Genomic DNA, 26,237 nt, shown 5'->3' on the forward strand with positions numbered 1-26,237 from the left:
GGAAATAAGGATATAAGACACCCTTTAAGCACCAATCCATGAAAGAGAGATGTGTCTTAGGTGGAAACCACCATGTAAGACACCCTACATTGGAGATGCTCTATTATAGAGTGAACCATTGGAATTTGGAGATGCTCTAAACCGATCCGTTAAAGAGGCCCCACACAGTCCAAATTTCGAGATAGCAGCTTCTTCTTCATATTCATATTTTCTTGGATTAAGCAACGACTCAGGGGGTCATTGTTTCCCGCCAAAAGGAGAAAGCCAACCACCCATGCCCGGGCCCCACTCGTGTTTGCCTTTCTCGATACCAGTGTCCCTCTCTACATAGACTATACATCTTACACGTCCTCTACTATACGGTGTATATTATACGTATACGTGTACGCACTACGCATCTCTCACACTCTTGTCCTTTTACTTTAATGCTCACTCACTGTTTCCACATCCTTCTGTACGCCACTCTCTCTCTCCTTTTTAAATCTCCCCCTTCCACTCTCACACACTTGGATTGGAGATCCTTTCGTCATCTCTCTCTCTCCTCTTTCAAATCAAACCAACGACCCTGGTGAAATTTGAGTGGAGTCGTAGCTACGCTTTACTCATCTCATGGAAGAACTGCAACCTTTGGTGAAATTCACGGAACACGTCGTCACCACTAACAAGCTCATCAATCACCCGAGATCCGCCAACCTCCGCCGTAAAGTTGTCAGAATCGTTCTCGCTGACGCCGACGCAACCGATTCTTCCAGCGACGAATCGGACGCCTCCGTGCACAGAGTCCGCCGCCACGTCCAGGAGATCACGTTCAGGAACTCGCCGCCGCACCACCAGAAACTAGAGAGCCGTCAGACTAAGAAGCGCAGGCGGAGCGCTCCGGGAAACGACGCTTTTCGCCGGAGAAAGTTCCGCGGCGTGAGGCAGCGGCCGTGGGGCAGATGGGCCGCCGAGATCCGGGATCCGACCCAGAGAAAACGGGTCTGGCTGGGAACCTACGATACGCCGGAAGAAGCCGCCACCGTTTACGACAAAGCCGCCGTCAGACTGAAGGGCCCTGCCGCCGCGATCAATTTCCCCGAACCGGCTGCGCTGACGGAGAGTGACGGCGTTCCGTCGGGAAAGGACGCCGCTTTGTCCCCGACGTCGGTGCTCCGTTACGAGGAGTTCACGTCGTTTGACGGACTCGGCGTTGACTTCGGATTCGACTTCGACTGGCCGTTAAGTTTGCCGGTGATTGGGATGTCGGGGAAATTCTGCGCCGAGGAATTCGGCGAGTTTGACTTTGATGATTTCATTAATGAGCTAAGGTGACGTAAGCTTGCCGGGTTTGATTGGCGCGGGTGACCTGGCAAGTTGGCGGGAATTCCCGTGGACTTGTCATTGCTCCAATAGTGTGTATTTATTTAGTAGGTTTCATTTATTAGTAGCCGATCATATATACGGCGATTTTGTGACACGACCATTTTGGGGTTTTATTTTGTAGATTTCATTTGTCAGATTATGATACGAATATTGTTTATTGTAAGTAAAATTATTAGTAGCAGATAGAAATTTTAAAAAGTGAAAAAGGTTTGTACCAATAGAACAGCTTGATTTGCTTCGTATGCCGAAGGTAGCAATTGATTTATATTTTCATCGTCCACAAAGAGTGCGTCTCCGTCCGAAAAAATGACACAAATTTTAATAAAAAAAAGTTAGAAGATGTGATTTTAATTTAAAGAATTGTATTGGGCTAGCCAAATTGTAAAAGTAAATTATGAATATTGAGTGTGAATAAGGTTTAAAGTATAAATGAGGTTTCTAAAAAAAATACATAATCTTCGTGAACGGATAAAAATAGTAATAAATACAAAATCTTTGTGCATTGTTCACCTTTATTGAATTGAAGATGATCGAATATGGATCAGATTAATATACTCCCTCCTTCCGTGATATTGTTTTCACATTTGTCATTTCGATCCATTCGCAATATCATCTTTTCCACTTTCATTTATAGTTTTAGAGTCCGTATAACACTTTATTCTCTTAATTGTATATTTTCATTAAAATATGCATTTATTGTGGGGTTCAAATTTCATTCATTACAATATACATTATTATCTATTGTTATTCATTACTTATTTTAAAATTCGTATAGTCCATAACGTGAAAACAATATCGCAGATGGAGTATACATTGCTATGGCGATATTTTTCTACACCTTTCAATAATTAAGTGGGCATCATATTAAATAATAATGTTAATAGTGAACAAGACGCCGAAGAATGATTGTTGCTCTCAACTGTAAGCTTGAAAAGTCTAGAGAGATGATTATATTCATTTGAGTTTAAATTTGTATGAATAGTTGTATCTGATGAGTTTTCATTTGAATAGTTTGAGATCAGTCTACACACTAGTAACATCTCTTAATAAGTAGTATCTCTACTAGCATTTGAATCTAATCTATAATCTATGTTGTTGATATTTTAAGATTTCTTTAGAAGATTCTAATTTGTGACACAGTCAAATCTTTACGTAAGTGTTAGGTTTGAAGGGTCTTGAATAGGTGTATGGGGGGAATACATCTATAGCCTATTTTTCAAACAATCAATCAAGATCTCAATACAGAGATCAAAAGCGAAACTTCAAACACAAACTCAGACACATGTTTACAGAAAAGAGTTCTGACCAAAACAGGGTTGACGACTGATATTGAAAGACTCTTCAGTAAGGAGTTATCAGTTAAGTCACAAGAACTTAACTGATGCACGTAAGGCTTTAGTCGCGTTTGATAAACAGAGATGTTATAAGTCTAGCTTACTGACTATTAGAGGACAGATCAGTCAGACATATAACACACGCAGCGGAAATCTTTTGTTTCGCAATAGCCTTTTGGGTTGAGCACATTGTTAGTCTTATGTTTCTCTTTGCTATTAATCAGTTTTCAGTTTATGAAGGGAATAGCACAAGTAACAAATGAAATACTGAAAGCTGTAAATAACACAAAGATTTTTACGTGGTTCGGAAAATACTTCCTACATCCATGGTCGGTTGATCAGACCAATAACTTCACTCTGCAAGTTCTTACGGGTGCACTGCAAACCGATGTTTGTGCTTACGAGTGCACAACAAACCGAACCGTGTGCTTGCGGGTGCACACAACCGAAACAACTGAAGATCCAATCTTCAGTACCAACACACCTTGTTGGATTTCTCACTCCTAGCACGAACTGGCACTAGGATCTCACGGAGTCAGAGTACCTTCCTGAACTCCTTTACAACTCAAACACTCGTTCTATCAGTTGAAGGGAGGTTTGAAATCTTGCCAACTAAACTTCAAAGAACAAGTTCTTTGGAGTTAGTTTGACATAGGCTTTGGATAATCAAGGTTTACCTAAGGTCTAAGAGAATTTATGTAATCAACAGTGACTGATTTTTGGCTTTGGGATTCTGTTCTTCGATTCAAGCTTTGGCAAATTTGAGCTTTTGGCTGAGAAGCAATTTTGGCAGAGCTTCAGCTTATGTTGTTGAATCGATGAAGATTGAAGTGATCCTCAAGCGCTATTTATAGGAGAAGTCTTGAATAGATCCGTTGGCGGAGAAGGTCTTCAAGATTTCTTCCATTTGAGAGTAATTTGAACTTGGGCTGAGGCTTCAATCTTCGAGGTTCCTAGTTTGGTGAGAACGGCTATGTTGAAGAGCAGGAGATGCGACGTCTCTGATAAAGTAGTCACCAAATAGGAATGACCTCTGCAGAGAAAGGAAGATCCTGAGATCTCTGCATTTAATGCGGCTGTACTTCTGGAGTATGTGGCTTCCTTTGAACGTTGGAGGTTCAGTCCGAGGAATAATGTTTAACTGATACTTGACTTTAGTATCAGTCCGCTGATTCCACGTGGCATGCATTAAGTAATCAGTTCAAGACTGATTCTTCGACTGATACTTCAGTCGGCAACTTCAGTCTTCAGTCTTCAGTCCTTCGTTCTTCAGTCTTCAGTCTTCAGTTTTCAGAACAGCAACTAAACTAGAAGAGAACTCTAACACTTGAGTTCGAACAGTTTCTAGTCTATTACAAACAAAGCCTATGGATTTTGGTATCATCAAAACAAGGATTAGGATATTCCATTAAGTTCCCAACAATTTCCCCCTTTTTGATGATGCCAAAACCACACAACAGTTGTAGGCAAGAAAAAGACTGAACTCAGAGCACAAGTCCTAAAACAGGGTGAATACTCTTCCCCCTTAACAATAGAACCTAAAACTTGTACTAAGAAAAAGAACACAACAGTTTAAAAACAGAACGAGAAAAAGACATAAAAACATTAATCAGAGCCTGGAAAAAGAGTCATTGTCTTCTGGTTGAGATAAAAAAGAAGTTCTTTTCATTAATATAAAATAACTGATAAGACATCAGTTTGAATTACAGAGCAGGTAAAGAGACTCCTTAGAAAATCAAACATAAAACTAAGGTTTCTGACCATACAATCTGAAGACTGCGTTCTTGATATTGTCATAATCTACTGAACTGACATTAGTGGGCACCTTCCAAATGTTGCAGATGCTTTCGACTTCTCTCTTGATAGAATCTCTGTTAACTCCGTTTCTGGTTCTCGGAGGACATACCGTCTTCTTCAAAACCATTGCAGTAGGTGATCCCAGCATCTTTGAAGTTAGAATCCCAGCATCTTTCTGAGCAGACTGCATTCTCAAAACCATTTCTTTTTCAGGCCAGTTTACAAGAAAGTATTTCCAAGCTTCATTTTGGAAATCTCTGCTTCTGTCGAGGTTGGCGAAAACAACCCATTTGGTGTAGCATTCTTTCAGCTTTTTCCACCATTCATTCATATCAGTCGGTATCCATCGATCTTGTCGTTCACACCTATCCAAATAGGATACTAGGAGGCCGTCGCTGATATATTGTACTATTCTTTATTGTTCTCGAAGCCTCTGTAGGAAGGGTTGTGGAGTATCTTCGCCCATGGAGAGAACTTTCTTGGCCTTCGTCTCTGGGTTTCTGGATGATGAGCTTTCTTCTCTTGTTCTCTTTCTGCTGAAATCTCTTGAGACAGAAGAAGCTTGCGCAGTGGTGTTGGTAGCGCTAGAGAAGATGGCTTGAGCTCTGGCAAAGTCCTGTGCCAGCTCTTTAGGAAGGGAAGGCTCCAAAAACTCTTTCCCCTTTTTGGCATCATCTCCAGGGAGAGAGTTGACTGTCCTTTGAAGATCCTTGATGTCGCAAAGCATCGATTGAATGAGAGATGAGTTTGAAGACTCACGAACAGAGTTCAGTTCACTTTCAACTTTTGCTAGGCGAACAAGGACAGGTCGGAGTTCTTGTGCGATCATCAGTTGAGCATTTGTAGGAGTCATTAAGTCTTTCATGAACTCGATGCGCATGTTTCCAAGTTGATTTTGAATCTCAAGAAGTTGTTGCTTGGATTTTATTTCTGCTTCCAAGACGTATTGATGAAGCTCGTTGAGTTCCGTCTGAACTTCAGGAAAATCTTCTTGAACTAAAACCAGATCTTTCTTGAGATTGAGATGATCAATTTCTGCTTTTAGAATTTGTCTTCTGAGAATAGTGATGCGAACATCATGATCGATCATGTCATCTTGAGCTTGTGCTTCAACAGACATGAGATACCGCAGGAATTTGTGGTAGAGGGAATAGAATTTTCAGAGGTGGAGGGTTCAGGGAGTTCAGATTCAGTTGACTCAGAGGAGGAGGGAACGATTACCTTCGCTTTTGGGGGAAGGTTTAGGTCCACCTTCGATAGCTTTGAAACGTCGATAACTGTCCGTAAATTGCAGCATCTCTGGCCAATAAACAACAGGGAGAGACTTCGTCCCTTGAATAATGATTTGGGAAACCCTATTTCCCTGTCGGAGCAAATTTGCTGGCTTGGAGTTCTGTCGCTCGCTGAAGAGGAGTTTGAGATACGCCTCTTCCCAGTTGAAGGGTCCTTCCTTCAGGAGAGCGGTCAAAATGTTCTTCTGGGGCTGAGAAGCCTTGTCCGGCGTTCCCGTCGCGCCTATCCAGCACTTTTGAATAAGTTTTCCTAACAGAGTATATTCAGGCTTGAGAAGAGATAGAACAAGAGTCCCTTCAGTCGACTCGTCTGGATTCTTCATTGTTATTTTGAGGGTGGCATTTGCTTTGCCATCTGAAATAGATGAGAGTGAAGAACCACTGTTCGGAAGATTGAACAGATTTCTGACAATATCTGTAACATTGAGTGTTTCTTCTTGTTTGTCTGAGAAATCTGGGGTTGTGAACACAGTGATTTTGGAGAAGAGTTCATCAGAGTCGTTGAACCGCAGATTCTGATAGAATTCTTTAACAGCATTGATGAGAAGATAATCAGCCTCCTTGATCACGAAAGTCTTCCACTGATGATGAGTCAAAATTTCTTCTACTTTTGGGTACTCCGGTTTCTTCTAAAGAGATGGGGAATCCACCGACTGGTCGTCTCTGACTCCTTTAGAGAGGCAGTCGATTTTCTTGGCACCAGACTTCTTTCCGTCGGATTTGGTCATTTTTGTTAATCTGCAGAGAGGGTTTTGAACCAGGGAGAATTCTCACAGTTGATGGTTGTGGAAGATGGTTAGTAGGAATGTGAAAGAGAAAGTGAGAATGTGATTATGAGGGATGAGTGAGAGATGTGAGTTGTGGAGACAAAGTGCAGACGTGAGATGTGGTGACGAAGAGTGATCGTGGAAGATGAACTGTTTCTTAGGGTAATTGAAAAGACATCGGCAGTTTGAAATCCGCGCACCAAATCGTATTTAATGAATTTTGAAGTCCGTAATTAATGCCCGTCAGAAAAATACCTTAAAATAAGAGATTAAAATGATGAAGAATATTTGACGCAATCTCTTACCCATGAAAATAGGCGGCGAGCAAATCATGCTATGATCAGAAAAGATATATTCAAATAAGATATTTTGAATTAATCTCTTTTATCCAAAAGATACGGTCAACAGTCAAGAATAAAGCACAATTTATCTTAATCTCTCATCAGTTAGAGGTAATGTTATTTCAATCAAGTTCCCAACAATCAGTCAGGAAGGATATCAATAACTATTTTGATCTGAACAAAGTTCCCCCTAAGTTTGATAACCAGTTATTATCATAAAGAATGACTGATGTGATTGGAGAGTAGAGAAACAAGCGTAAGCAAGGAAAAACAGTTTTAATACATCAACAGTTAAGAATAGCAAAGTAAGACTGAACAAAGGGAAGTTGACAAAACAGTTCTAGAACGTCATTTACAAGTATGAAATTTTAAAGGCAATTGACATTCTGGACCTTCCTTCGTTCTCAGTTGATGCGAAGTTTCTTGTTCGGTTTCTCTGGTGGACTTTCAGTTGACACTTCAGCTATCTTTCCTTTTCCCTTCTTGTCTTCTTCTTGCTTTTAGTTGTTGTGGGATTCAGGCACGACGCTGACTTTGGTCTGAGTTCTCAATTGCTGTTGGAGATTCATGACAGTAGATTCGAGGAGGGCAAGTTTAACCTTGAGATCGTATGTCTCCTCTTCTTGAATGATCAACCTCTCATCCTGCATCTGAATTTCTTCATCAGTGAGAGGTCTTGCTGACTTGGGAACTTCATTAGCTGAGTCTTCATTCCCTGTATTGGAAGGAATAGTTTGACAAATTGGAGACTCCGGCTGAGTTTCATCATCAATGTTGTGATCTTCCTTGAGAAGACCTTTGGAGACAAGATATTGTCTGAAGTTGAGAGACCAGTCATGGATTGCATCCCAGAGATTCATGACTTTGAATTTTTCAAAGACACTGCTCTCTAGAGCTTCCATTTTAGCATTTGTGAGAACTTCGTCATTTCCCTGAAATTAAGATCTGGGCATTGTCTTGACGAAGATGAAGAAGAAATAACTGACGAGGTCTTGAAACTCTTCGGCATGCTCGGTTGCCATTAATAAGGGAAAAGTGATAGTGACACAGTGTTGAGCCAGAAGTGTCAGATAGTTCTTGAGAAGAGCGAGCGAAGTTACTGAAGATGAGGATGCAGCATTGAGATCAGCAGGTTCTGCAAACTTGACCTTTTTGTTGAAACTGTCAAGGCAGAAGTGGAAGAATCCTTTGAGAGGATGATGAAGTTCTTCTGTATGATCTCTCTCTTTATCAGTTGCTTGTGACTCCTTCGGTTGTCGTTCTTCTTGACATTGTGAAGGATCAGTAGAGGATGGCCGTTGTTGATGAGAGGTTTCGGTGTCCGAAATTAGCACTTCCTCTGGAGTCTTTCGTGCAGCTTCTTCAGAATCTTCTTTGAGTGGTTGTTGAGGAGAGTCAAGAGAGATCTTGACAGGAGTTGAGGAACTGTCAAGGTTCCTTTTGACTGAACCTCGAGTTCTGTAGTGAGCCTCTGTTGAAGAACCAGGGGTTTCACTAGGCAGGCTGGAAATCCCTTTGGTTGAGCTCTTTTGCCCTTCAAAGAGATGGATTGTTGAAGAGACTTTGATGGTGTTTTTCCAGAAATATTGAAATCCTTTCGTGCTGTGAAGGATCAATGATGATACTCTTGTTCCTTGATGAATATGTCGAGAGGAATGAGTCTCCTTCTGTTCTTCAGCAAGAATTTGAAGATATGCCCTTTCCCAGTTAAATGGGCCTTCTTGAAGCAATGCGATCAGTACCAGTTTGTGTGGTCTTTACAGATGACCTGGTGATCCAAGAATGCCAAACCAGCATTTCTTGATCATTTTGGCAATTAGTATGAGATGAGGCTGCAGTCTTGACATGCTCAAGACGTTTGTGATGTTGAGATCGGAGGAGGCATCATCCTTTAGTGTGTCTCTCATGAGGTTGGTGGCTTCTTCATTAGTGAAGATTGGAGCTGGTCCTTCAGCTGGAAGATTGAACAATTCTCTTGCTTCTCGAGAGAAGTTGACAGTGAACTTCGTTGATTATGAAAAATCTTCGTTGGTGAAGATATTGATGTCTGCTATGAAGTCACCAGTCGACTCATCAATCTAAATGTTGCCATAGAATTCTCTGATGATCTGTTCGTTGAGAAGGAATTTTGGCGAGCTGTGAAGAAACCTTGTCCATCCATGACGATTCAAGATCTCATTAATCTTGTAGTGTTCAGTGAGACTCTGAAGTGCCTCGGGTGTGACGATGGGCTCGTAACATACTGCTTGTTGAGAGATGGATTTCGTGGATCCTGCCATGTGTAGATTTTGAAATGAGAGGTTTCTGCAAAAATCTCGAAAATGTTCTCACAGAGATTGAACTGTGGATTTCACGGTGAGTCGAGGAGAGAAAACATACTTGTTTGATTTGAAACGAATGATTTCTCAGATATTGAGTAAATCTTTTTCAGAAGATGAAACGATTTTGAAGAGAATGTGGAAGATCGTGCACAAGGCGGTTTCAATGAACTTTTGAAATCCGTGCAAATAGAGACGTGACACGTGGATCAATTCACTTGTTAGTAAAAAGGGTGGGATCATGCGAACGTGTGACAACCATATTGAGACGTAATTTCTACGTGTCATTTGAGAATAAGGAAAGAATATATATATCATGACAAATCATCCTTGAAACAGATTTTAGTCGAGAGAAGTAAGGAACTTAGTCATTAATCTTTATGAACTTGATGAGAGAAACTTACACGTCAGTCAGTACTGAAATAGACGTTGACTGCAGTGGAAGTTCCCCCTTAAATAGATGACTGGTTCTTCTTTAGCTACTCTGGTGTCGACTGTTACTGCACTTTCTTATCTTGTTTCATATTTCTTCTGGTCTGAAGTGTTGCTTCATGAATCACTTCTTCAAATATTTCTGATGTCCTTTTGAAGTTCTTTTCTGTTTCTTCAAGACGTTGCAGAAGTTCTTATTTCTGAGACTGAAGAAGTTTCAGTCTGTTGATCAGTCTACGCTCTTGAATATTTCTTCGATCAGCTTCGTCTTCGTCTGAGACATAGCGCATGACAATCCTTCGAGCATCTTGCACATAGAGAATTTCTCTGATGATTTGTCTGTGCTCCCTAAGAAGATTTTCAAATCTCATTTTTAGGTCTTGATACTCTTGTCGAACTTGATCATATCTGCAAGTTCATTTTGACTGTGAGTAGGTCGGACTCTGGTTTTCTTTTGGAAAGATGAATCTATCGTTGAGGTCAGAGTCCAATGTCCCAATCTCAAGTCCGTTGACTCCTCGAAAGTAAGTTTGGATATAGTCGCTGGAGGAGTCTATCTTGATCCTATTCATGATAAAAAGAAAAGAGAACACACAGGGGGAAATAAAGGAACACCGAACATGCAATCTCAAAAAGAATCTTGAGAAGAATTTGATCAGCGAAAATCACCCTCATAAGGATCTAGTTCAGTTAGAACCTAATTAAAACAGAATTGTTCTTGCGAACAACTTGCTCTGATACAAATTGTTAGGTCCAGAGGGTCTCGAATAGGTGTATGAGGGGGGGGGGGAGAATACACCTATAGGCTATTTTCAAACAATCAATCAAGATCTCAGTACAGAGATCAAAAGCGAAACTTCAAATACAAACTCAGACACCTATTTACAGAAAAGAGTTTTGACCAAACCAGGGTTGACGACTGATACTGAAAGACTCTTCAGTAAGGAGTTATCAGTTAAGTCACAAGAAATTAACTGATGCACGTAAGGCTTCAGTCGAGTTTGATAAGCAGAGATGTTATAAGTCTTACTGACTATCAGAGGACAGATCAGTCAGACTGATAACACACACAACAGAAATCTTTTGTTTCGCAATAACCTTTTGGGTTGAGCACACTGTTAGTCTTATGTTTCTCTTTGCTATTAATCAGTTTTCAGTTTATAAAGGGAAGAGCATAAGTAACAAATGAAATACTGAAAGTTGTAAATAACACAGAGATTTTTACGTGGATTGGAAAATACTTCCTACATCCACGGTCGGTTGATCAGACCAACAACTTCACTCTGCAAGTGCTTACGGGTGCACTGCAAACCGATGCTTGTGCTTACGGGTGCATAGCAAACCGACCCGTGTGCTTGCGGGTGCACACAATCGAAACAACTGAAGATCCAATCTTCAGTACCAAGACACCTTGTTGGATTTCTCACTCCTAGCACGAACTGGCACTAGGATCTCACGGAGTCAGAGTACCTTCCTGACCTCCTTTGCAACTCAAACACTCGATTCTATCGGTCGAAGGGAGGTTTGAAATCTTACCAACTAAACTTCAAAGAACAAGTTCTTTGGAGTTAGTTTGACCTAGGCTTTGGATAATCATGGTTTGCCTAAGGTCTAAGAGAATTTATGTAATCAGCAGTGACTGATTTTTGGCTTTGGGATTCTCTTCTTCGATTCAAGCTTTGGGGAATTTGAGCTTTTGGCAGAGCTTCAGCTTATGTTGTTGAATCGGTGAAGATTGAAGTGATCCTCGAGCGCTATTTATTGGAGAAGTCTTGAATAGGTCCGTTGGCGGAGAAGGTCTTCAAGATTTCTTCCGTTGGAGAGTAAGTTGAACTTGGGCTGAGGCTTCAATCTTCGAGGTTCCTTGTTTGGTGAGAACGGCTGTGTTGAAGAGTAGGAGATGCGATTTCTCTGATAAAGTAGTCACCAAATAGGAATGACCTCTGCAGAGAAAGGACGATCCTGAGATCTCTGCATTTAATGCGGTTGTACTTCTGGAGTATGTGGCTTCCTTTGAACGTTGGAGGTTCAATCCGAGGAATAATGTTTAACTGATACTTGACTTTAATATCAGTCCGTTGATTCCACGTGGCACACATTAAGTAATCAGTTCAAGACTGATTCTTCGACTGATACTTCAGTCGGCAACTTCAGTCTTCAGTCTTCAGAACAGCAACTAAACTAGAAGAGAACTTTAACACTTGAGTTCGAACAGTTTCTAGTATATTACAAACAAAGCCTATGGATTTTGGTATTGTCAAAACAAGGATTAGGATATTTCATTAAGTTTCCAACAGTAAGTAATTCAGATTATGTTAGTATTAGTTAGGGAAGGAAAGAGATTTAATGTCCCATAATTTTATGTGTCACTATGTCTCACTCTTATAACTATTTCATGCATTTATGATATCGTTTTTACTTTTATCATTTTAGTCCATTCACAATATCATTTTCACTTCCATTTATAGTAGTAGGTTCCACAAACTCCACTCACAACAAAAATAGGACCAAAATTCCACTCACAACAATATCTATTATTATCAACTATTATCCACCACTTTCTAAAAACGCGTGTTGTCCACAAAGTGGAAATGATATCGTGGACGGATGGAGTACTATTTAATGAGATATTTTTTAAAAAATAAAATTTATTACTCCCTCCGTGCCCAAGCCTTGTGACCTATTGAATTGAGACGGAGAGAATATAATACTATGAAGAGTGGACATTGAAAATAACCATTTTATAATAGTAAAAATAAAAATTGTCTACTAAGATAAAAAAACTTAAAAATTTGTCACACTTACCATTTTACCCCTCACATAAAAATCTTAAAAATTATCCATTGAACGTGAATTCACTTGAATTCACAACGAATACTATTCTTAGTTGTGAATTTTAACTTTAAAACCTGAATTTATAATTAGCACTAATTTTAGTTGTGAATTCAAGTTTTAAAACTCAAATTCACAAATGAAATGCTAATGTTGGTTGCAAATTCGAGTTTTAAAGCTTGAATTCACAACTAGAATTAATGTTATTCGTGAATTCAAGGTTTAAAATTTAAATTCAGGACTAGTACTATGTATAGTTGTGATTCATGTTTAAAGCTTGAATTCACAACCAATACTAGTTATTTAGTTGTGAATACGAGTTTTAAAGCTTGATTTCACAACTAGAATTAGTGTTGGTTGTGAATTCATGCCTTAAAATTTGAATTCACAACCATCGTCTATTGCTAGTTGAAAATTCAAAGTTTAAAAGACAAATCCACAACTAACAATAGTGTTGGTTGTGAATTCAAACTTTAAAACTCAAATTGTGAATTCATCGAATTGGTTGTGAATTTAAGAATATTAATAACACAAACTCACCCATATTTCTGTGCCAATTAAAAATTCTTCAAATTTGCAAATCTCATCTAAAAATTTCTCCCGATAAAAATCTCTCAATTACTTGCGCATAGGTTGGGTTTGACACCATTTTCGAACTCATGCAACTCTCAACATTGCTGGCAATTCAATCAATGCTCAACCAATTAAATGATGTATCCTAAGGGATCGTTCTCTTTCGTTGTAAATTTATCATGAGAAAATGAGGGATAAACAAAATTTTACTCTTTAAATCCTTCCTTTATTTTTGCACATTTCCTACTTGACCACTACTCATTTCTCATTTACACTACAAAAGAAGGGTTAAATTTTGTTTATCCTTCCATTTTCAATGATAAATTTACAACCAAAGAGAACGCACCCTAAGAGAATTAGTTGATTCACAAGAAAAAAATGTATGTTATCATTAAAAAACTCAAATCTTGAAATCTTATTGATAAGCTTGTAAGCGTTGTATACTTTGTCGGTGCTTGAAGTCGAAGTTTCACTCATCCGAATCCCTTACCCTTCGTCAACTAGCCTTGAGAACAGCTCCTAAAGCATCTTTCCCTTTATGAGGCTGATTCAATAGCTAACACAGCCTCTAAGAGCTGATTCAATAGCTATAGTTGCGGATTCTATAACAAATGATATTTCCTATTGATTGATCCTTGCTTATCTCGTATATTGACTAGAGGCATATTCGATTGCAGATCTGGAGTGTTTGATGGTGGAATATCTGCAAGCTTCGATAGTTGTGACAAGCAGCAAGAGATTTGTTACGGAATATGTTCGATTTCGAAGGATACATGGTGGAGTGGCTCTGCCAGCAGCTGCTGGCGTCGGGATCTTTGAGAAGATCGATCGTCGATTGCTTCAAGTTTTTCTCGATCGCGGAGAGGCAGAAATCTGTGGGAAGAGAGAGAGAGATCGGTTTTAGGAGATAAGGGAACTAGGGAGGGAATTGTGTGAGATAAAGTTAGACAAGAGTGACAAAATTTTAATGTTAAGGGTAAGTTTGTATTTTATATAAAAAATGGCTCATTTTTAAGTTTTAATGTGAGTGGATAATTTTTATTTTGACAATAACAAATTGGCCATTTTGATATATTGACTCAACTATAAATTATACTTAACTTTTATTTCTAAAAATTTAAATTTTAAAAAATTATATACCATAAGTTTTAATTTATCAACCTATGGGGACATTAAGAAGGAGCTTCAGGAATTATGGAACATTCAAGGCCCTTGGAACCTGATTCCCATGGGCAAATGATACTACACATGAAAGTTTTCCACAGCCGAGGATAAAAGTAAGGCTAAGAAACAATTGCTATGGGAGCTCTCCACAGGATCGATAAGACTTCACGAGTGGGTGAAGGTTTTTGATCCTTATCGGGAAGTGTCCTCTCTTTGTCATACGTGGGTTCGTATTTATTATCTCCCAGTTGAATGCTGGCATCCGGAGGTGATTATTGGGATCAGTCGACACATTGGGCTGCCTATCAAAATTGATAACGCCTCTGTGGCAGGACAATTTGGTCACTTTGCGAGGATTTTGCTGGAGATTGATCTAGCTTTACCGCTGCAAGAATCTTTACTGGTTAACTGCGATGAAGGATCGTTTTACGTTGAATTTGTTTACGAGCAGCTGCCGCACTATTGTACTCATTGCAAGATAACAGGACACTCTCTAGACAAGTGCAAGAAGGCGGAACAAAAGGACAGTAAAGCGCGTAACGTGACTGAAGAAAAGCCTCAACCAGAACAAAGAAAAGAGAAGGCGACAGCGAGCTTTAATTCAAACATCCAGAATCAGCATAATTGGAAAGTAAAGGATGCTGAGCTGGTCATTATCGATAAGGAAGCGGATGAAACTTTATCGACGGGCATTAATGTAGTGGAACATCAAAATGCTTTTGAGGCTCTTGAAGGGATTTTGGAGGATATTAGTGACGAAGAAGAGGGGCTTGAAGGGGAACGCGGCATTATGGGGGCTACTGGAACTGATGTTGCTGTGGTGGAAGGAAAAGGTATTCAGATCGGCGAGGGGTCAGATATACCTGAACAAAATCAGTTGAGCAAGGCTACTACGATGGAGGAGGATCGGCAGCATAAAGCTCAAGAAAACATGGGTTTTACGGAGTCGGGAGGAAAAGTACAAGTGCTTGATGCTAGACAAAAAAATCCAGAAGCCACTGTCAAGAAAAGGGGACGACCTCCTGGACAATTGGTTAGGAAAACTACCCCAACGGACGATAGTATTAAAACCAGATTACGGAAAAATGATCACAGGATGGAGATGAAATCGAAACCAGCAGGGACTTCTTCCTCTGATATGATTAACAGAAAGTTAGCAGAGGCTTATGCTGCTGGACATAAACCTAGAGACTATCAGATTGTAACTGCTACTTCCTTAAGTGCTCAGGTGATGGAGAATGTGGTGGATAAAAGTTGGGCTTCTGAAGTGGAAAGGGCGGAGGCCCAATCCACGACTCAATTTTAATTCTGATGAACTTTTTAGTTTGGAACGTCCGAGGGCTCACGGACGAGTCTAAACTGATTCTCAAAGAGCATTGTCGCTCTTTTTCCCCGCTTATTATTGGTCTTCTTGAGCCCAAAACTAAGTTCTCTAAAATTCCTTTTTCTTATTGGAATTCTCTAAATGTTGTTCCGTGTCACCAAAATACTAGACTCTCCAAACGTTCCAACATTTGGTGTTTTGTGCATCCGGACATGATTGTTACCGTTCTCCTTTCGTCTGAGCAAGCGGTTATTTTACATTGTTCGTGGAATAATGATTCGTTTAAGGTGGCCATTATTCACGGTGCTAATAATTACTTGGATAGGCGTTAGTTATGGCTGGACCTTCTTAATCACATCACTGGTCCTTCGGTTTTCATTGGAGATTTTAATGCGGTAAAGGGCGCTCATGAGAGGAGTAGTGATTGTTTGCCTTGTGCCATTTCTTGCAGGGATTTCCGGGATTTCATTGAAGCCACAGGTTTCATCGAGCCTTCCTCTGTTGGTTTGAAATTCACGTGGTCCGGTCGTAGATTTATGCCGTCTCACGTTGAATCCACTATTGACCGTGCTCTTTTTTCTGAAGACTTTGCGGACAAGTGGGACGCGGTCTATACGCAAGCTCTGCCTCGGAATACCTCTGATCATTAACCCCTGGTGCTCCATTGTGACAAGAATTTGAGGAGTAATAACAGGTTCTTTAAATTTTTACATATGTGGACGCTACATGATGGTTTCCAGGATATGGTGGCTCAATCGTGGCAACAGCAGGTGGATTGCAGCTGCCCTATATATGTTGTCATGGCTAAACTTAAACGTCTCCGGAGTGCGCTGAAAATTTGGAATAAAGACGTTTTTGGTCATGTGGACAACGCCTTGGCCGATTCTAGCAAAGAGCTTTTGGAAGTTCAGCAGCTGATTGCAGATTATGGGTATTCTGAAGATCTCTTTGATAAAGAAGTTGCTGCTCAAGCTAGGATTAATTCTACTCTTTCCAAAAAGCACAGCTTGCTGCAGCAAAAGAGTCGGGTCTCTTGGTTGCAGGACGGAGACCGAAATACCGCCTTCTTCCACAAGATGATGCAATATAAAAGGAAGCCGCATTTGATCTCACATTTGACTATTGATGGTTCTGTTGAGTATGACCAAACTATTATAAAATCATCCCAAAGATCCTGGCTTCGCGGCTGAGTGTGGTGGCTGCCAATTTTGTTTCAGGTAACCAATTTTGTTTTATCAGCGGTAGGACTATACATGATTGTATTATGCTCGGTTCTGAAGGGGCCAACTGTATGCGGCGCACTGGTGGAGGCACAAATATGGCATGTAAAATTGATATTTCTAAGGCTTTCGACACTCTTCGTTGGGATTTCTTGTTGAAAGATTTAAAAGTGGGTGGTTATGACGAGAAATTTATTCGTTGGATTGGTGTTCTTCTCCACTCGGCAAGGCTTTCTATTTTGTATAATGGACAGTCTCATGGCTATTTTCCCTGCTCTAGAGGCGTTAGACAAGGAGATCCTCTTTTGCCCATTCTTTTTGCCATTGCAGAAGATGTGCTGGGTGCTCTTTTTAGTAATTGTGTTGCTTCGGGGCACTTGGTTCCTATGACGATTAAATGTGGCAGCATCTTTCCTACTCACCTACTTTATGCGGATGACATTTTAGTGTTCTGCAAGGCTTCTACTGTCAATGCTACTACCATTCAGAATATTTTGTCCTTTTATGGTTCTCTTTCTGGGCAGAGTTACAACGCCGCTAAGTCGTATGTTTATTTTTCAGATAAAGTTCCTAATCAACCTCGGCGTGCGGTGGGACGGATTATTGATTTCAAGAAGGGGTCGCTGCCGTTTACTTATTTAGGTGTCCCTCTTTTTGTTGGGAGGGTTCGTGCTAATGTGTTGAGGCCTATCCACGATAAAATTGTGAATAAATTTTCACGCTGGAAAGGCAAGCATCTTTCTATGGCGAGGAGGGTCTGCTTAGTTAAGTCGGTGATCCAGAGTTCTTTGACGCATTCTATGATGATTTACCGATGGCCGAGATCTTTGCTGAAAGACCTTGATGCTAAATGCAGGAACTTCATCTTGACTGGAGATGCGAGCAAGCGTCCTTCTCATACGGTTGCTTGGGCGAGAGTTTGTGCTATCAAAGAGGAAGGTGGCTTGGGCATACGTTCTTTCTCCATGATGAACAATTGTTTCCTCATGAAACGAGCGTGAAATATCATTAGAGGGAGGGGCTTCGGATATGATTTGATGAGAGATAGATATCTCAAGACCTTCGGCCAGGTGAAGGACGTCGCTGCTCTTTCTTCGATTTGGTTAAGTGTTCGCAGTGAGATTCCTCAACTTATCAGCGACTCTTACTGCTATATTGGCACAGGGGAGTTGACTAGCTTTTGGAATGATGATTGGCTTGGTTTCAGGATTGCGGATAAATGTGGGGTGCCTCATTTTGTTTGTGACTTTCTTACTCAGTCTGTGGCGGAGTACTTCTATAATGGAATATGGTATTTTACCTAGAATTTCATTGATGCCTATCCGGATATTGTTTGCGCCATCTTAATTCTCCCGATCGGTGAGGATCATGATACTAGATTTTGGAAACCTTCTCTTCACGGTGAGGTTACTTCCGCCTTGGCTTTTGCTCACCATTGTCACAGATTTCTGAAGGTTAAATGGGGAGTGTGGATTTGGAAACGGTATATTCCCGTTCGGAGATCTCTGGTCTGTTGGCAGATTCTACATGGAAGAATGCCAACTTTGGATCGTCTCATCCAACATGATCTCATTACGCCAAATCATTGTGTTTTCTGCATGGCAGATGCCGAGACCATGGATCATATTTTCTGGAGATGTCCTCAGGTTAGGACTATTTGGGCGGAGTTTCTGAGTTGGTTTAATCAAGGGAGCGTTTTGGACGTCGAGGATATTCACAGCTGACAAACATGGTTTTCATACCTTAATTCCACATGTTTTGTTGTCATTTCCCTTCATGTTTTGCTTGTGAATGCTTGTTTGTGCCCGAATATTTAGTTTTATGAAGATTTGATATCTTGGTGTAGTTTTGGAGTATTTTCAGGAAAAATAAAGGATTAATTGGAGGATTTTGAAGATATGAGATTGAAGTACGTCTCGATAGGAATCCGTGAGCGCAAACGGCGACCAAAACCGAGTCCGGACGAGGGAGAACGGAGCAAAACGAGCGGACTGCGCAAAACGCCCAGTACCCCGCGGTCACCACCCGCGGCCGCGGGGTGAGACCGCGGGTCAGCTGTTCCCGGCTCCAGGAGACACCCGCGGTCACCACCCGCGGCCGCGGGGCGGGACCGCGGGTCCCCTGACTCTCCCCCACGTTTGCCGGCCGCGGGCGCGGGCCAGGACCGCGGGAAAAGAGCGGAGACTCCCCAAGTGGGCCCCAGTCGGGTTTTTCAGCCCTTAAACCCCTTTCTCCCCCTTTTCCTCACATTATTCATCATCCCCAACATTCCTACCTCCATATCCAAGTCCTAATCCCCAACATTCATACTCATTCCTACCCATTTGAAGAAGGATTGAAGATGAGAGAAGATTGAAGCAAGCTTCTCAATAGGATTTGTTCATTCTTTCTCTCTTTTTCATTTATGTTTCTCTTTTCATTGGGTATGTTATTGTTGAACATGATAGGCTAAATTTCACTTTGATTTGGGGATTAGGCTAGATGATTATTGTAATGGATTGATTATTTGTGCTCAATATAAATCTTGTTTGTTCCTTTGCACATTATCTTTTCAAACCCTTGCTTTATTCTTGTATGGTTTGTTGGCCACATTCTATACATTTCTAATTTGCACTTTGAATCGGGAGAGGATAATTGCAATAGATAAGGTGTTTGAAACATATCAATTCGATAACCGGGAGGTTGAGAGTTGGGTGAGAGTATGTCGATCTTTGTGTGCTTTTGGGAGTTATAGGTTAGAAGTTGACCGGGGACGGCAACTATAACCCGTAATCTACCGTTCTAGTCGTCCGGGAGGGGGCTAGAACTAGTTGGGAGATCACTCTAGATAATTAGGATCGTCGAGATTAGTATTGAGCTATAATTGAAGTCCTTTGCTTAACCATTGATGCCTAGTCCCTAAATCGTTTTAATCATTACATTAGTCCACGTTGCTTACTTGTTTTCATTTGTCTTTGCACTTGTTAAGTATTTAGTTAGATAATCAAACCAATCACTCAATCGTTTAGTCTAAATAGTCGAGTAAAATGAATTAGGATAATCACTAGATTGAACTACTAATCCTTGTGGGATACGACCTTGCTTCCATATATTACAACTACCCGTATACTTGCGGCGTGGTGAAAATATTAGCGAACAAGTTTTTGGCGCCGTTGCCGGGGATTAGTTTAGTTTGATTACTTGTGATATTTTGAATCATTGTGTTTAACTACTTTAGTCATTTTACTTGATTTATTTTTGTTTTCTATCTTAAGATATTTGTTTTGACTCGTTGTTTTTGTTGGTTGGTAGGGTGATGAAAAAGAAAATTATTACACAACACCAAAAATATTAAATGGATGATGGAAGGAATGAGTTGGTTGAGCAACTCGAACTACAATTGGCGATGATGCAACTTAAGTTGCGAGTTTTAGAAGCAAAAAGAAATTGTAGGCAACCATTCATCCAAGAAGCCTTCCAACCAACACCTTCCTATGGTGAGTATTATGACATGGGGTGCAATGCCATAGAGTGGCAATCGCCATTGGAGTATGAGGACCACTTCAATAGTTGGAATTATGAAAATTCTTATTTCACTCAAGAAGGCTTTCAAGGGGATAATTGGTACTATCAAGAGGAGAATCCGAATGTTAGAGACGATCTTCTACAATGCTTCATAGCTACACAAGCTTGGATAGAAAAAAGTATAGCAAACTCGGATGTTATGCTAGAAGAGCAAAAAAGGTCTTTGGCTACCACTATGGAAAATCAAAAGCGAATTGATGATTTGTGCATGGCCATTAGCCTACAAAATGGAACCTTGTATGAGGAACCAATGCCAATGCTAAGTGAAGAGCCTCAAGAAGTTGAAGAAGAGTATGAAGAAGATGACGGTCAATTCTCCAAATCCCTTGAAGTCAGCCCAACTTTTCCAATGCAACCTCTACAATTCCAAAAAGATGAAGACTTCACAAGCTGTAAAGAATGCAAAGTCAAAAATTTTGTCGATCCTTACCTCGACATGGGCGATTCTATGAAGGCTTGCTTCTTTCACTTTTATTTATCTTCATCTTTTGATTTTCAGTTTGATTTGTCTAATAAAGAATTGTTTGAGTGTGGTGGTACTCTAGATGGTGAACGGGATTACCATGACCCCCTGGATGTCTCAAAGATTGATAAGCCACCATATTTTTGGGTGGCAACGGATGGAGCATACAAATTTGATGAAAAATGGCCACCGCCTAAGCCTCCACCTCGTTTGTGAGTACGAGACAAGTAACCATTTTCTCCTTCATCTAAACTTATTTCTCCTTTGTGTGAAATAAGTTTGGGGGGAGGGGAAAGATGGATTAGTGTCTCATCTATCTTTTGCTTTACTTGTTCTTGTTTGTTTTAGTTTTATTGTCTTGTTTTTGTTATTGTTGAATAAATGAAAGCTTGAGAGTTAGTTAAGTTGATATTTTTGTTTTTGTTTTGCTTGGGATAATTGTATCAAACTTTGTGATGTTGATTGAATGTCATTGGGCTTATGATATAAATCGTTTCTTGGAAAAATTGTGTGTATCACTTGTGGATTATGCATGAAAAGTTTGAACTTGTGACAAGTGAGTTAAATGTTTTGCCTCCAAGAACTTGAAAATGAGCTTGTGAGAATTGAGCCTTTGATTGTCATACATTTACAATCTCATTTTGTTCTTGAGTGTAAATCATTTGAGCATGTGTGTTGATCTCTAGAACTTGCCATGAGTCCTATCTTGAAAATAAAAGTAGATGTGTTGTTAATATTGAAGTGATTTAAGGCCATCTTTGTTAGCCACTTAACTCAAATTGTGTCCAAATTCCCATTTGATCCTAGTTTACCCCTTTCGTGCCTTGTAGCCTTTCTTTTAATGAACCAATGATAAAGGGGTAGAACTTAGAGTGTTAGTGGTTGCTTTGATGAAAAGGTTTGGGAAATGATTGAAATTACTTGTCTAACTTTGATTGAGTGAAAATCACTAGTCCTCTATGAGCTTCAAAAGAAAAGAAAAAGAAAAAAAAAAGAAAAAGAAATATTGAATAAAGAGCATAAAGGGGAGTGATTTACCTTTTGAATCATAATCATGATAAGTATCACTAAGGGTGAAAAGAAGAAATGTGGAGATTTAGGTTTTTTGATTGATAAGAGAAATGATGAATTTAACTTGTTCATTGTGATTGTTAGATTGTGGGATATGAGTCATTTGCCTAAAAATACCCCACCTCACCAAAGAGCCCTCATTACAACCGTATGAAAGTCCTTTTTGATCATTGTTTGTAGCACATTGAAGCATAGAGAGTTAGGACAAATGGCAAGCTTATGGTAGATTGCATGCATTGTTTCAATTTGAGTGCAAACACGTCCATTCTAAACACTTGAGAGTTGAGTGCACCATTGAAACACCCACCTTGTGAGGATTCAAGCTTGGATGCTATAATATTGAACTCACTATCACTTGTGACTTCTTGGAATGCATTTCTGCTTGTGATACACTTTTGAAAGATTTTTAAAATTGTTGAAGCCCTTGAAATGACACCAATTCATGCTCACATGTTTGTTTACTTTTATTTCTCTTCTCTTCGTCGTTTGGGGACAAACAACACTTTAAGTTTGGGGGGTTGACAAACATGGTTTTCATACCTTAATTCCACATGTTTTGTTGTCATTTCCCTTCATGTTTTGCTTGTGAATGCTTGTTTGTGCCCGAATATTTAGTTTTATGAAGATTTGATATCTTGGTGTAGTTTTGGAGTAATTTCAGAAAACATAAAGGATTAATTGGAGGATTTTGAAGATATGAGATTGAAGTACGTCTCGATAGGAATCCGTGAGCGCAAACGGCGACCAAATCCGAGTCCGGACGAGGGAGAACGGAGCAAAACGAGCGGACTGCGCAAAACGCCCAGTACCCCGCGGTCACCACCCGCGGCCGCGGGGTGAGACCGCGGGTCCCCTGACTCTCCCCTACGTTTGCCGGCCGCGGGCGCGGGCCAGGACCGTGGAAAAAGAGCGGAGACTCCCCAAGTGGGCCCCAGTCGGGTTTTTCAGCCCTTAAACCCCTTTCTCCCCCTTTTCCTCACATTATTCATCATCCCCAACATTCCTACCTCCATATCCAAGTCCTAATCCCCAACATTCATACTCATTCCTACCCATTTGAAGAAGGATTGAAGATGAGAGAAGATTGAAGCAAGCTTCTCAATAGGATTTGTTCATTCTTTCTCTCTTTTTCATTTATGTTTCTCTTTTCATTGGGTATGTTATTGTTGAACATGATAGGCTAAATTTCTCTTTGATTTGGGGATTAGGCTAGATGATTATTGTAATGGATTGATTATTTGTGCTCAATATAAATCTTGTTTGTTCCTTTGCACATTATCTTTTCAAACCCTTGCTTTATTCTTGTATGGTTTGTTGGCCACATTCTATACATTTCTAATTTGCACTTTGAATCGGGAGAGGATAATTGCAATAGATAAGGTGTTTGAAACATATCAATTCGATAACCGGGAGGTTGAGAGTTGGGTGAGAGTATGTCGATCTTTGTGTGCTTTTGGGAGTTATAGGTTAGAAGTTGACCGGGGACAACAACTATAACCCGTAATCTACCGTTCTAGTCGTCCGGGAGGGGGCTAGAACTAGTTGGGAGATCACTCTAGATAATTAGGATCGTCGAGATTAGTATTGAGCTATAATTGAAGTCCTTTGCTTAACCATTGATGCCTAGTCCCTAAATCGTTTTAATCATTACATTAGTCCACGTTGCTTACTTGTTTTCATTTGTCTTTGCACTTGTTAAGTATTTAGTTAGATAATCAAACCAATCACTCAATCGTTTAGTCTAAATAGTCGAGTAAAATGAATTAGGATAATCACTAGATTGAACTACTAATCCTTGTGGGATACGACCTTGCTTCCATATATTACAACTACCCGTATACTTGCGGCGTGGTGAAAATATTAGCGAACAACAGCTTTTTGGTGGCTGCTTGGAATAGTGAGCTTAGTTCTCAAGTGGCTTGCTTTTGGAAAGCTGGTATTCTAACCCTGCTCTGGTGCCTTTGGACGCAGTGAAATGGTTGCATTTTCGAGGATGCAAAATTTCTGGGTAAACATGTCATTCAGTTTATTAAAGTGGCATTTCTTGACATTGAGCAGAATTTTAAGAGAATCGGTTGCATGGCTAATTCTTGTCACGATCTTATGGTGTGGAGAAATCTGGGGGTGAGACCGAGAGCTGCTCCTCATCCATCCTTTATTAACGTCTATTGGTGGCCTCTGCCTAATTAGTGGATCAAAGTAAACACTGACGGTTCGGCTCTTGGCGCTTCAGGGATAAGTTCAGCTGGGTTCGGGGATGTTTCCACATCAAAGGCGACATTGGTTTTGCTTTTGAAGCGGAGTTGTTAGCTGTTATTTCGGCGATACAAATTGCTTTTTACAGGAATTGGAGGTATCTTCGGATTGAGTCGGATTCTACTTATATCGTGAATTTACTTCAAGCTCGGTCGCTTGATGTGCCTTGGCGGTTTGCGGCACGATGGAAGGGGGTTTTGGCGCTTCTCTCAAATTTTAACCTTCATGTTACTCACATTTTTCGGGAGGGCAACAAAGTGGCTGACATATTGGCGGCGAACAATATGCAGGAGGGATGGTGGCCTATGGATTTTGAGGCTATAAAGCAAGCGGTGAGGGTGGACATGAACTGTCATAGCCATCTTCGGATGGTGCGGTAGTTGAAGATATGGCCTTTCTTGTTTTCGGCGTTTCTTCAAACACCTGGTGTGCGAGGGATGGGCTCGGCTTTGTTGTCAGATTTCTTTCAAACACCTGGCGTGCGTTGTGGTGGGAGGAAGCTCTGGTTGGTGCTGCTGTTCTCGTTGCTGGTTTGGAGATGGACGGGTGTCCATCTTTGGCAGGGGAGGAGCCGAGTGAGGGTTTTGGGGCGACGCCTGGTCTTTTTTTCTGGCTTCGGGTGTGCTCGAGCCTGGGGTCGGGTAAGTTGATCCCCGTTGGTTGCTCGGCATTGGTTTGTGCCTTCGGCCTTGAGCTTTTTAGCCACCATTTGAACTGTCATTGTAGAATTGGTTGTGGGTTCTATAGCCCTGTTCCGTTTGTTGCTTCTGTTAGTCTCTGGTTTCATGGTGGGCGGCATAGGAGCCCGGTTGTTGCCGAAGATTTTTCAAACAACTGGTGTGCGTGAGAGGGGATCGGCTTTGTTGCCGGCTTTCTTTCAAACACTTGGCGCGCGTTGCGGTGGGAGGGATCGTCTGTTGGCGCTGATGATCTGTTATCTGGTTTGGTGATGGACGGCAGTGTGGTTGAATCTTCGGCAGGAGAGGAGACGGGTGTCTGGTTTGGGGCAACGCCTGGCCTTTTTTTTTAGGCTTCGGGTGCGCTCGAGCCTGGGGTCGGGTAAGTTGATCCCCGTTGGTTGCTTGGCGTTGGTTCATGCCTTCGGCCTTGAGATTTTTAGCCACCTTTTGATCTGTCATTGTAGAATTGGTGGTGGGCTTTGTGACCCTGTTTCTTTTGTTGCTTCTTTCTGGTTTTGTGGTAGGCGGCATTGGGTCCCGGTCGCTCTTAGGGGCGATGATCAGATCGGAGCTCCTGAAGATGCGTCCACCCAATGTCAGCCGGTTGTTTGTTTTGTTGTTTGGCATTTTACTGCGTTTTTAGACAGATACTCTTTTTCCTTGCTTTTGGTTTTTCCCACGGGGTTTTCCTTTGCAAGGTTTTAATGAGGTCCGGCCCTTTAGTCAGCTTTTCTGTGCTTTCAAGGGGTTTTTAGGTTTTTTCCGTTTTTAGTAAAATTCAATTTGACTAATTAGCTAATAATAATGAAATTAAATCCCCTAAAACAATAAATGAAATTAAATGATAAAAAAATTTCTCATATACCCTAATTAGACGGAATAAACCCTAGTTATTAATCATAAAATTAAACTAAAGCATACAACATTGAAATTGAAGAAACAATATATAAAAAATAAATAAAATTGAAAATGGGATAATAGTGAGACATCAAATGTGGCACACTAAATTTCAATCCATTAGCTAGCATACACTTTATACTTGCTCTTTTCAATATGAAATATTAGGAGTGGAAATTTAAAATTCCATATTTTATAAACTTAAACATTTTATGCTCTAGATGATTATCTTACCCTTAAAATGTACTTCAATCGTCCCATTATTTATGAGACATTGTTTTTGGGCATGGAGATTAAGAAGAACAAGTTTAGGGAATAGAGGTAAGGTAAAGGTATTACATTAGGTGATTAATTAAAAATCGACAATTCCAAAACCAAATTAAAATTCCAGAACCAACAATTCCAACAAATTTAAAAACCAAAACTCAGACAAAAATTAACAAATTCCAGAACGAAAAATTAGAGAATTCGGAACCAAATTCCAAGCAAGATTGCTCACAAACAAATCGACAATTCAAGGGGGCGGTCGAAATTCAAAATCGACACAAAT

General features: G+C 40.5%; 1 protein-coding gene across 1 annotated transcript in view; it reads left to right on the forward strand.

Annotated features, from left to right (window-relative positions):
- The first annotated feature begins 402 nt into the window (after window positions 1–402).
- The window catches only part of LOC131006624 (pathogenesis-related genes transcriptional activator PTI6-like), an 812,544-nt gene continuing 786,709 nt past the window's right edge, over window positions 403–26,237 (forward strand). The window contains exon 1 of the mRNA XM_057933800.1: window positions 403–1,423. Within this exon, the coding sequence (XP_057789783.1) occupies window positions 610–1,311 (702 nt within the window). The 5' untranslated portion in view covers window positions 403–609 and the 3' untranslated portion in view covers window positions 1,312–1,423. The remainder of the gene's footprint in view (window positions 1,424–26,237) is intronic.

Source organism: Salvia miltiorrhiza, chromosome 1, assembly GCF_028751815.1.
Source record: "Salvia miltiorrhiza cultivar Shanhuang (shh) chromosome 1, IMPLAD_Smil_shh, whole genome shotgun sequence".
Lineage (NCBI taxonomy): Eukaryota > Viridiplantae > Streptophyta > Magnoliopsida > Lamiales > Lamiaceae > Salvia > Salvia miltiorrhiza.